The sequence below is a fragment of the Penaeus vannamei genome, chromosome 7, assembly GCF_042767895.1.
Source record: "Penaeus vannamei isolate JL-2024 chromosome 7, ASM4276789v1, whole genome shotgun sequence".
In the NCBI taxonomy this organism is placed as follows: domain Eukaryota; kingdom Metazoa; phylum Arthropoda; class Malacostraca; order Decapoda; family Penaeidae; genus Penaeus; species Penaeus vannamei.
In genome coordinates, this window is record NC_091555.1 from 34,394,963 (window position 1) to 34,407,462 (window position 12,500).

At 45.6% G+C, this 12,500-nt stretch overlaps 2 protein-coding genes across 6 annotated transcripts in view; one reads left to right on the top strand and one right to left on the bottom strand.

Annotated features, from left to right (window-relative positions):
- Window positions 1-12,500, top strand: part of MCU (mitochondrial calcium uniporter) — a 478,923-nt gene that overhangs the window by 402,860 nt on the left and 63,563 nt on the right. The gene's annotated exons all lie outside the window — the stretch shown is intronic.
- Window positions 1-12,500, bottom strand: part of LOC113822735 (uncharacterized) — a gene marked incomplete in the record, with an annotated part of 63,838 nt that overhangs the window by 11,362 nt on the left and 39,976 nt on the right. Inside the window, 2 exon segments of the mRNA XM_070123739.1 lie at window positions 2,617-2,785; window positions 3,230-3,386. Of these exon segments, the coding sequence (XP_069979840.1) occupies window positions 2,617-2,785; window positions 3,230-3,377 (317 nt within the window).

A 12,500-nucleotide genomic window follows, 5' to 3' on the forward strand; every position in this document is an offset into this window, starting at 1 on the left:
AGCGAAGAAGCGGGACGGGAAGGAGGGCGTGTTTGTTCTCCGAGGGGCGTAAGCGAACCTCAAGGGCGCGAAGGATTGTTCGATTGCCGTAATTGAATAAAGGAAGCGTGAGGAGGATATTGATTACGAAGGTGCCTGTGGTAGAGGGAGCTTATTGGGCGAGTAGACGGAGAGAGAGTAAGAGGGAGAGGAGGGGAGGGAAGGGGAAAGAGGGAGGGTGGGAGAGAGTTGGGAGGAGGGGGGGAGAGAGAGAGAGGGGAGAGGGGGGAGAGAGGGGTAGGGAGGGGTAGGGAGAGAGGGGGGGAGGGAGGATAGGAGAGAGAGGGGGAGAGGTAGCGTAGCAGAGAAAGGGGTGGGAAGGAGGGGGAAAGGGAGAGAAGGGGGAAGGAGGGGGAGAGTGAAAGAGGGGGAGAGGGATAGAGAGAGAGGGAAATAGGAGTGGAGGGAAAAACAGATAGATAGAAAGAGAGCGGGACAGAGAGGCAGGGAAAGAGAGAGAGGAAGGGAGTAGAGAGAGAGAGGGAGGAAGGGAGGGAGGGAGGGAGAGAGAGAGAGAGAGAGAGAGAGAGAGGAGGGAGGGAGGGAGGGAGGAGGAGGAGGAGGGAGGGAGGGAGGGAGGGAGGGAGGGAGGGAGGGAGGGAGGGAGGGAGGGAGGGAGGGAGGGAGGGAGGGAGGGAGAGATTACCAACAAGTGCAGACAATGAAATAGATAAAGAGAAAGAGAGATAGATCACCTATACGTACAGAAAATGAGACAGAGAGAGAGAGAGAGAGAGAGCGTGTGTGTAGTGTAGGTGAGAGAGTGAGTGTACATGTATGAGTGGGGAGGAGGAGCGGGGTTGGAGTTGCTGGTATCGACACCGGCCAGCGCCGTTGAGTGGGCGGAGGAGGCGCTTTCGGGGGAGAGAAAGAGAGGCATAAAAGGAGGCTGTTCCCGAGGATTATGGGTGGAACTGTAGCCAATCGTGAGCTGCAATGTGTTCATTGATGTTTCAAGCGAGAGGAACGCGGCGAGTGCAAGCCAGAAGTGTCTCTTTTACGGTAATGCCTGTTTGTGTAGGCCGATAGGGAGTGGGGCGGGGAAAAACACTGGGGAAAAAACAATTACGAGCGCCGCGCCAAAGATGAAAGAGAAGGCCAGGCCGTTTCTGCCCTGGCACATCGGGAAATGATATCGGTGACGTCATTTGCGGGGATATATTCACCCTTCACCTTTCCAGTTTTGGTAAAAATAGTAGTGGATGCTGACTTCGCATTAAAAATACGCCATCACGTTGTCGTTGTACGCTGAAGGAAAATCCTGGTGTGTGAGGAAGCAAGTACAATATTCCACTGTGAAATGAGATCATAAGAGCACCCACTTTCAGTGGAATGAATGTAGCGACGAGGTATGGACGTGGAGTATTTGCAAATTAGATTTTTTTTTTTTTTGGGGGGGGGGGGGGGTACGAGAACATTCACTGAAACATCGGTCATCTGAAAAGAATTTTATTCCCAATCCCAACAAAAACGAAAATAGGAATGAGTTATAACAATGTAGGAGTCGAAAACGAAATTAGATTAACGATGAAAAAAAAACTGTCGTCATCTGTTTGAATTGATCGGTAGTGTTTCTGCCTTTTATGGAAATACACGTAGAATTCCATTTCCCCCTTTTCAGCGGGTTCTGTTTTTTCATTATTATTGTTGCTGAATGAGTTGGCTGTAGCGTGTTGACTAGAACTGCCCGAATCGGAGGTCTCTTGAAAATATGTTTTCAATTACGCAAGTGTTTGAACTTTAATTTTGATTTGAATATTCGCTACTGAAATCTGCATTGCATTTTCTGCGTTTTCACAATTCGGTTGTTTTTTATGTTTGAATTTGTCTTCTTTTTTAGCAATTAGCGATTTTATGGGCTCGGCAATGTTCAAAAATCAATTTGCATTTGGTTATCTTTGGCAACGGAAATGGGTGAAGAGGATAGCTAATCGGCTTACTGGCATTTTGTCGCAGAAGGGACCTTGTTCCTGGGGTTCATTAGAAGGCGATTAACAGGGACGTGAACCCAACGCAGTTACCGAACTTCAAGTGCATCAGTGATATACCGGTTGTCAGTGTTTGCAAGTGCATTTTATCCACGAGTGAAAATATGCAGGTCGTGTGCGCGGGAATGCTAGCATTTTATCCATATATATAGATGCATCTGTTTTGTGTATAGGCAAGTGCACTGTTATATATGTGACATTCATCCATAGATGAATGCCACGTGCATGTATTTATATATCTAAATGCTTGTCAGTTTTATATATATGCAAACATGCGATCTACCAAAGTAATGGAGGTAGTTGTTTCGAGGCGAACAAAGGAAAGATCGGTTCTGGAACGTTCGCGGTATGAGAAGCCTATTGAAAAATACTCTTTTTCCAGACCGTGATCCGTTGACCTTTCGCATTAATCCGGATCAGCCTCAAGTGCAATATTGATCAAATCCTTTCAGAGCAGAATATGGCGGGACGAAATTTCCAAAGGGCGATTCCATTCCGGGAAAGAGTACTCGTCGCCTCCTGGAATGCCAAGACTCGCGAGAGTTTTCGGGCAACCTTTCAAGAAAGAAATAAAGCAGAGGAGCCTCACCTTGTGTCGAGGAGGGTGAGGGCTTCACACGACACTGATCGTATCCTTGACAACCCGCCGATTGTCCTCCGCCGCTCCCTCCTCCGCCTCCTCTCCTCCGCCGCCGTGGCCTCCCCTCCTCCTTCGCCGCCTCTCCCTCGGGGGGAGCTGGGAGCCGACCCTCTGGCGCCTGCAGCAGAAAGCGCGAGTGCATTTCAATGGCGGCATTAGTCACTCTGCCGGTGCGGAGTGTTGATGGAGGCGTTCCCTCGGGCGGCAGCCGGTGCAGGCATCATTTAGAGCCTCTAATTATTTCTTGGCTTAAGTGAAGGGATTTCTGGCTTAATAAATTTACTTGTCTAAAATGGGGTAGACTTGAACAGTTTGATTGACATACATGAGGGCGTCACAACACTGGTAATAATCGCTCTGTTCCAGGTGGCAAGATCTGGGGAAGGAGGCTTGCCGCCGCTGCAATAGCTTATTATAGTTGTCTTTACCTTGTTCAAATGACGCAGCCAGAGCTTGCTCACCTTGTGTGTTTAAAAGGCTGCCTGGGCAGATCGCCATCTCTGGCATCCCCTGACCAACTAATAGATAATGGGAAAAGAAAGAATTTCTCCGCGTGACCCACCGTGCTCACTGTCGACGTCCTCCTCTTCGTCGTCGTCATCGTCCTCCTCCGGGAGCGGCGTGGGGTCGAGCGCGACCTCCGCCGTGTCGTCCTCCTCTACGATGACCTCGAGGCTGACCCCGCGCCGCAGGCGACACCGCCCCAACATCCTCTTCCTCTGCAGAAGATACACGCGTCATTATTACAGGGTTTATTTTCTGTATTTTGAAACACAGGAAATATAAATTGTTTTTATTTCGATCGACAGACGAATATTATAAAGCATATCAGTCAAGTTGCGAAAGTAAATTCTTAATCATAAATCGAAATTATAGCATTATAGAATAGTGCTTTCCAATTCATTTCGTCCTCATGACTCTTTGAGTTCGATTCGAAAGAGAAGAATAAAGGGGAGAGGTTTCGGTGTGTCTGAGTCGTCGTGCATTCATGCAGGATGTCCCTACAGATGCTCTCCCTCCCTCCCCTCCCCCAGTCACACCAGGTTGCCATTCGCTCGACATTCCAACCCACCGTGGTTGGTTCGTTGGTTTCATGTTTTCTCTTAACCGCGAGTCTCATATTTTGATTGCATTGCATTTATATATCATCTCAGTGATTCATATCAGCTGATTGGTTTTCCAACACATGCTTAAAATTCCCGTAGAGTTTAATCCGAGAAAGACTGGCTGTCCTTGAGCACGGCCTTGCGCTGCCTAGGACGGCGGCCTCTCATTGTCTTTCCAAAATTTAATTATGCAATTACCAAATACTTCTTTCGGGACAGGATGAGATTTTGCGAGTTCCTTGAAGTGGCGTGACGCGTCAAGCCACGACTCGATTTTTTTTCCATTTCTGTCTTTAATCACTTCAACGTAATGCTGTTATAGACTGAACACGACACTTATGGAGTGCTTGATTAGCATTCTAGCATTCATATCCCTTGTGAGTTAACATGACCGCTCTGCAAACAAGCAGCTCACGAACCAAACTGTCAAGTAGTCAGTCGGACCGGCATTCAGCGGAGGGTAAACAGCGCCTCTATCGCCACACTGCACATTCCTGTCCTCATCTCCGGTGTGGTGTCAGTTACTCATTTCGCCGTGGTCGCTGTCACTGCAAATTGATTCATTAATTCTTCGATTATTCTCTTGCATATACGGAGTCTTTTAAGCCTTACGGGACGATGAGCGGAATGCTAATTAACTCGGTGTACGGTGTGAGAACGCAAGCATATTAAGCCAGCCAGATATGATGAATCCTTTCAATTATGCGACTCTCCTCATGGCGAAGGACCGATTGTCACTCTTTCCTCGCCGATATTAATTTGTGAGACTCCAATTTTTGCTTTCGAGCGTGGAACTGGGTTTCCTCGCGTCTCTCCAACACGGTCTATTGTGTTGCGTGTTGCCTGTTGGAGGCTTGGGTCACTGTACAGGCCCCACCAGCGCTCTCCGTCCCCCCACCCCCACCCCCACCCTCCCGTTACAGCTCTACATCCGGACGCTTAATGGCTTCGTTTTATATCGTGACAGCGTTACGGGACCGCGGGCCAGCTGGATTGCGTGGAATTGCGTGTTTTTTCTCTCTCCCTCTTCTTCAGGTTCTATTTTCCCGCTGTCTCCTCGCCTTGCTATATATGATTGCGAGTGTTCATTGTGTTACTCTGGTTCGTATTCGTATTTTTTGTACATCTTTCACTCGCAGTAGGAACATGAAAATGGCTTAAGAATAGAAAGTAAAATTGTTTCGCATTTTTTTCCGATCATCACATTTGCAATTAATAGTTTTGCAATGAAAACCGTACTGGTTTTGGATTCTCATGTATTTTTATTACCAGAAAAGTTCGAGTAAAAATCGCATCAAAACTCAGCTAACGTTTGCCTTTGTCAATACCATTTTTTTTCCTAAGAAGTGGTTTGAAGGAATTTGTTTTGAAAGAAGTTGATGGTGCCGTCTGTAGGCTTATTGACTATATTCCAGTTTCTGTTATATCTTATTTATTTATCCCACTTCATTTTGTTTCGCTTTTCCTGCCACTGGGTCTACGTAACCACTGAAGACGACATCGCCCTTCGAGACCCCATCTTCACCTCGATGTAGGTGAGAAGGAGGGCGCTCGCGGCCGGAGATGCATCGATAACAGTGGCGAGTAACAGTGTTTTGTTCGAGTGCCCGGCCCGCCCATCCGGCCACTCGCTGTCACTACAGGCCATCATCACCTTCACCCCCTCCCCCTCCCTGTTTTCCCTCCCTCCTATCCACTCCCTTCTATCCTCTCTTCCATATTATCCCTTGAGTCCTCTCCCTCTTACCCTCTCCTTCCCATCCACTCCCTCTTACTCTCTTCGGCCTTCCCGGCCATCCATTGTGCCACATCTTTTGTCTTTCACCTTTTCCTCGTCCGTGTTCGTTTTCCTCTCTTTCGCTTTGTTTCTTTGCAGGGATTTTATCTGATTTATGTGATTTTATTTGTGATTCTCTCTCTCTCTCACTCATTCTCTCTCTCTCTCTCTCTCACCCACTCATTCTCTCTCTTTCTCTCTCTCTCACCCACTCATTCTCTCTCTCTCTCTCTCTCTCACCCACTCACTCTCTCTCTCTACTCACTCACTCTCTCTCTCTACTCACTCACTCTCTCACTCACTCACTCACTCACTCACTCACTCACTCACTCACTCACTCACTCACTCACTCATTCTCACTCTCTCTCTCTCTCTCTCTCTCTCTCTCTCTCTCTCTCCTCTCTCTCTCTCTCTCTCTCTCTCTCTCTCTCTCTCTCTCTCTCTCTCTCTCCTTTTCCCTTTCCCAACCTCCCTCCCTCCGTCCCCCTCTTTCTTTCTCTCGCATTCCTCCATTACCCTTTTACTCATATTTTTTCCTCTCTTCCTTTGGCTTTGATTTTATTTTTTAGAGTTTTTTTCTTGATTTATGTTTGTCCCGTAAATTGTTTAGGATTTCTGAGAAGTTTTCCATTGCATGTAATTTGCAGCAGACGCAAGACCCAACTTTGAACTGCATTTTCTAGCCATTACTTTTTTTTTGCAACTATGCAGTTACGAAAGTTAGTGGTAGAGGGAGGCCGAAGGGAAAACCGAGAGAGAAAAAAAGGAAAACAAACACATGCTTATGTCAGGTTTATGGCGTTGGAGCAGTAGTAGCGGCGCGCAGTGTAGGGAAGAATGTGATAAAGATAGGGATGAGGAGAATGATGGGGATGCGGGAGGAAGATGCAGATGGCCAAGGGAATGGAGGAGATAGGGAGGAAATAGATGGCGAAGGGAATGGTGGAGATGCGGGAGGAAATGGCGGATGACGAAGGGAATGGTGGAGATGCGGGAGGAAATAGATGGCGAAGGGAATGGTGGAGATGCGGGAGGAAATAGCAGAAGGCGGGGAGAATGCCAAAGACGCGGAGACTATAGCGAATGGCGAAGAGAATGATGGAAATGCGAAGGACAGCAGTAGCAGATGGCCAGGGGAATAGCGACGCTGAAGACGATAGTAAATGGTGAGGGGAGTGGCGGAGGTAGAGGGGATGTGGGGTGGGCGGGTTATAGCAGGGCCCGCGACCTGCAAAGAGGGCGACGAAGAGGTGCGGCGCCAGTAATTCGAAGGTGTTCAGATAAGAGGGAGGTAAGAGGCAGTAAAGCGCCCGGCCTCTTTGTTTCCCCGGGATCAATAGCGGATAGAGGCCTTCCATAAACCGCGGAGCCGTGCCAAGCGTCTCAAGGAGGGAGGGAGGGAGGGAGGGAGGGAGAAAGGGAGAAAGAGGGGAAAAAGGGTGGTTTGAGGAAGAGGGGAGAAGGAAAGAGGGAGGAGGAGGGAGGAAGGGAGAAAGAGGAGGGGAGGGGGCGGCAGGAAGAGGGGAGAAAGAGGGGGGAGGGAGGATAAGAAAAGAGGTAGGAAGGGGGAAAGGAAAGAGGTAGAGAAAGGAGAGAAAGGGAGGAAGAGGGAGGAGAGGGGGGTGAGAAGAAGAGGGGAGAAGGAAAGAGGAAGGGAGAGAAAGAGGGAAAAGGGGGCAGTTGAAAGAAAGAGGGGAAAAGGAAAGAAGAAGGGAGAAGGAGAGAAGAGACGGATTTTGGAGGAAAAGAGGGAGGGAGTGGGGAAAGGGGTAGGCATGGTGGAAGGAATGGAAGGCGGAATGGGAGGGGAGGGAGGAATGAGGAGGGAGACGGATGGAAGCGATGACAGAAAAGGAGAGAGGGAAAGAAGAGAAGGGTGTGAAGGGCTAAGAATCGAGTGACGGAAAATTAAAAATTCATTATGTTCAGCTGAACGTATGGATAAGCCTAACTCAAGTATGATAAGGTAATTTTCTTTATTGTGCCACACAAAATATGTGCTCTCTCTCTCTCTCTCTCTCTCTCTCTCTCTCTCTCTCTCTCTCTCTCTCTCTCTCTCTCTCTCTCTCTCTCTCGTTGTCTCTCTCTCTCGCTCTCTTTTTCAGTATATATATATATATATATATATATATATATATATATATATATATATATATTTCATTCTTTCTTTCTCTTTTTTCTTTCATCCTCCTCCTCCCTCTTCCTCCTTCTCCTTTCTCCTCCTCTTCTTCCTCCTCCTCCCTCCTCCTCCTCCTCCTCCTCCCTCCTCCTCCTCCTCCTCCTCCTCCTCCCTCCTCCTCCTCCTCCTCCTCCTCCTCCTCCTCCTCCTCCTTCTCCTTTTAGCCCCCTTCTCTCTCCCCATCCCCTCTCTCTCTCTCTCTCCATTGCCCCCCCCCCCCTCCCCTCTCGCCCACAGGAAACCGAATCTCGCCAACATTCCATATGAATCCCAACGACGACGCCCCTATCTTTTGCAACTCCGTCACTTTGGCATCAGATACGACCTTTTTCCCCCTCGGTCCCGATGACTTGCAAGCTGGCGTTTGTCCCCCTCGGACACTGACCTGCCCTGTCTGTCTGTCTGTCTGTCTGTCTGTCTGTCTGTCTGTCTTTATTTTTCGGTCTGTCGGTGTCTGTCCGTCTGTCGATATGTTGGTCTGTATGTTTTTTCTGGGTTTGTTTGGTTGTCTTTTTGTCCGTCAGTCTCTCTGTGCATTTGCCTGTCTGTTTGTCTGTCTGTCTGCCGGTGCCTTGGCCTCTCCTTGCCCTTCCGGCCTCTGCTTTTGAGCCGTCGTCGGGCTTCCTGTGTCCCTTGTTTATTGTCTCGCTCCTTATTCTTTATTCTTTCCTATTCTTTTCTTTCCATTGTGTTATTTCTTTGTTTTCTATTTATCAACATTACTTCCCTTTTACCTTGTTTGTTATGTCTCTGATTTCTGTTTCCTTATTTTGCTTCCCATACCCCTCCTTTGTTTCCCATTTGTCTGACTTATTTCCTCTGTCTCTCCCGTACTCCTTTTACACTCGGATTCCTTCCTCTCATTCCCTCTTCCTCCCTCCTCTTTTTCTCTTGCTTTATTGTGCCTTTCAGTGTATGCTTTCGCTTCTTATTTCCTCTCCTCTTGCTCTCCCTCGACCCTTCTCTTATTATTGCATTCCAGTTTGATGGAGATTTTCTTTTTTTCTGTCGTTGCTTTGACTTTCAGCTTTAATAAACTCTATTTTCCTTTTTAAGACAGAATTCATCATTATCGTAGTCATATTGATTATGATAACGATGATGATGGTAATTAGTGATGATGCAAATAATGGTGAATATGAATGACCATCATAAGATATTATCGTTTATGAATGAAGAAGTCCCCTTCCTCTCTCTCTACTAAAATTTTAATTATGAAGGAAATTTATTTACTCGTTTATTTATGTACATATTTACGCATTTATTAGCCTCCTTATCTCTCTTGAGCCGCGCCTGCTCTCCCCGCCGTCCCTCAGGCTCGACTGGGTCCTCGGAGCTGCCTTTCCCTATTTGCCTTCCGCCGTTCCGCCTCCGAGGCTCGGATCCAGGGCCCTTCCCCTCCGCTGGAGATGCGACGGGACGGAGGCGGGGACCTGCTGCGGATGCGGATTTTGCGTTTTTTTTTTTTTTTTTTTTTTTTTTTGTGGGGGGGGGGGTCCTAAGGTGGTATTCGGTGGTTTCTTTTTCTCTTTAAGGGAAGGGTATTATTATTTCTTTTCTTTTCTTTTCTTTTCTTTTCTTTTCTTTAAGGGAAGGGTATTATTTTTTCTTTTCTTTTCTTTTCTTTTCTTTAAGTGAAGGGTATTATTTGGTTTTGGGGATATTTTTTCCTTTGATGGGATGGGAACCTTTTCAGACGGGTAAGCTATTCTATGTCTTTTTGGCTACCCTTTTCTCTCTCTTTTATTGCCGTTAATGATGTTATTGTGTTGTTGTTTTTTTCTACTACTACTACTACTACTATTTCTACTACTGCTGCTGCTGCTTTTGCCGATGCTGTTATATTCACCACCATAGTATTTTCAAATACACCCCAGCGGCAGAAGGAGAAGGATTTTTCACCGGAGTCTATCTGGGGCGCTAAGGTCCCCCCCCCCCCATCGGCCAAGAAAGGAACCTCCCCCCCCCCTCGGGTCTGTACAAATGATGCGTCACGAATCCGCTTCTATTCCTCCTTCGGGTAATTGTTGACCGTGATTTATCTAGGTGGCCGAGACGAGAGGACCATTTATCGTGTTTGTGTGCGTGTGTGTGTGTGTTTGTATGTGTGTGTCCGTGTGTGTGTGTCCGTGTGTGTGTATGTATGTGTGTGTGTGTGTGTGTGTGTGTGTGTGTGTGTGTGTGTGTGTATGTGTTTGTGTGTGTGTGGTTGTGGTTGTGGGTATGTATGCATATATATACGCGCTTTTGTTTGAATATTTACATGTATAAATGTTTGCCCCCGATTTGTTGTATTTCGTATTGCCTAGCAATTTGATTTCTAACATTTATTTTCCTCATTGCAGGTACGGTGTGAGTCTGCGTTGGCGCCGTTGTTATGGCGACGTAAGTAGAAGGCTGATATTAAAGAGAGGGAGGGGGAGAGGGGAGGAGGGGGAGAGGGGGAATAAGTCGGAGAAACGGGTAAGGTGAACTGGCAGAGAGGGGGGGGGTGGAGAGAGAGAGAAGGGGAGCGCATAGGGAAGGAGAGAGAGAGGAATTCAGAGATAGTGGGAGGGAACGGGGAAAAGGAGGCACAGAGGGAAGGGGAAGAAGGAAAGAAAGAAGGAAGCATAGAGGGAGGGAGACATGAAAAGGCTAAAGGAGAGGGTGGAAAGAGAGAGAGGAAAAGGAAAACAGAAAAAAGGGGGGAGGGACGCGAGATGAGATAAAAAAAGGAAAAGAAAAAAAGAGAGAGAGAGGGGAAAGGATGAAGACTGAAAGGAAGGAAGAGGAAGAAAAATAAGGGGCGAGGGAGGCTGGAAGGATCTCGACCCCAGAGCCTTCAAAGAATGAGCTACAAAAGCCGCGTAATTGCAGCGCCGCATCGGAAGAGACTGACCTATCAGCGGAAGCATCAACGGCCCTCGGGCCTCATTGATTTCTCCGTCTGAGGCCCTTTTGATGCTCGCGGGCACGGCAGACCGCCATCAGCATCCTGTTCCTTTTTTGTGTTCGTGTCTGTCAGTCTATTGATTCGGCCCGAGGCGGATGCTCTGCCGCGTGTCCGTCGCCGCTTGCTGACGCGTTAATGAGGTTTACATGCGTTGGAGACAGCGAGTCTATAGAAGTACTTATAGACTTATATGGATCTTTGGCGGCAGTGCCTCACGCCCGGCCTCGGACGCGGCGACGCCTTCGCTTGCAACAGACAACGTGCTGGCGGGGCATGTGTGCATATGTGCATGTGGGTGAGTATGTATGTGTGTGAATGTATATGTACATATGTGTGTGTGTGTCTGCACCTGTATATGTATGTATGTATGTATATATATATATATATATATATATATATATATATATATATATATATATATATATATACATACATACATATATATATTTTTATATATATATATATATATATACATATATACATACATATATATGTATGTATATATATATATATATATATATATATATATATATATATATATAATATATGGAGTGGTATCTATATATGTATGTATGTAGGTATGTACATGCATGTGCATGTATATAATTATATATGTATGTATGTACGTATATATATGTTTCTATATGCGCATATATATATATATATATATATATATATATATATATATATATATACACACTATGTATATATATATATATATATATATATATATATATATATATATATATATATATATATATATACACTATATATATATATATATATATGTATATATATATATATATATATATATATATATATACACTATATATACACTATATATATACACTATATATATATATACACTATATATACACTATATATATACACTATATATATATATATATATATATATATATATATATATATATATATATATACACTATATATGTGTATATATATATATATATATATATATATATATATATATATATATATATATATAATGTGAGTGTGTGCGTGTGCGTGTGCGTGTGCGTGTGCGTGTGTGTGTGTGTGTGTGTGTGTGTTTGTATGTATGTATGTATGTAAATTCTCTCTCTCTCTCTCTCTCTCTCTCTCTCTCTCTCTCTCTCTCTCTCTATATATATATATATATATATATATATATATATATATATATATATATATATATATACACACTCTATATATATACACGCCCTTTGTCCTGCATGTCAGCCAGGGCGCGTTTTGACCTCTTGCGTCTTGTTTTTGCCCGCGCCCGCTCCTATGGCTCTCCGGATATGCACAGTGTCATTCGCTTTATTTCTTTTCTATTCTTCTTCTTCTGTTCTTCCCTTTCCCCCTCTTCTTCGGTTCCAAAATGCGACAGAATTGTATTTTCTTATTCTTCCTGATCGAGTATTGTGTTGCATGGCTTTTGTGAGGATGGCGGCCGCTTCCCGACCCCTTTCCGCCTGGAATCGTTCTCTCGCTTGGTGGTCGGCCCAGACCCTCTCTGTGCGCACTGTCTGTCTTTTCCTCTTTCTCTCGAGCCAGACTGCATATTCTTACGCGGTCACACTACGTCACGGGATGAAATAAAATCTACGCAAGATTTCGCTCGTTGCGCGATCGTGTCCGACTTCTCGAGCGAAAACTTCCCGCGAAATGAGAACGAGTGAAGAAATCCATTACAATTTGCTACTGTAAATCTGATTATCACGCTCAATTGTCTGGGAATCCGGTGTCTTCTATTCACTCTAGTGCAAAGATCTGTCATAACACCGTGTTCCTTTTTTTTACTAGGGTTATTTCTGTTCAGAATCGCCATGC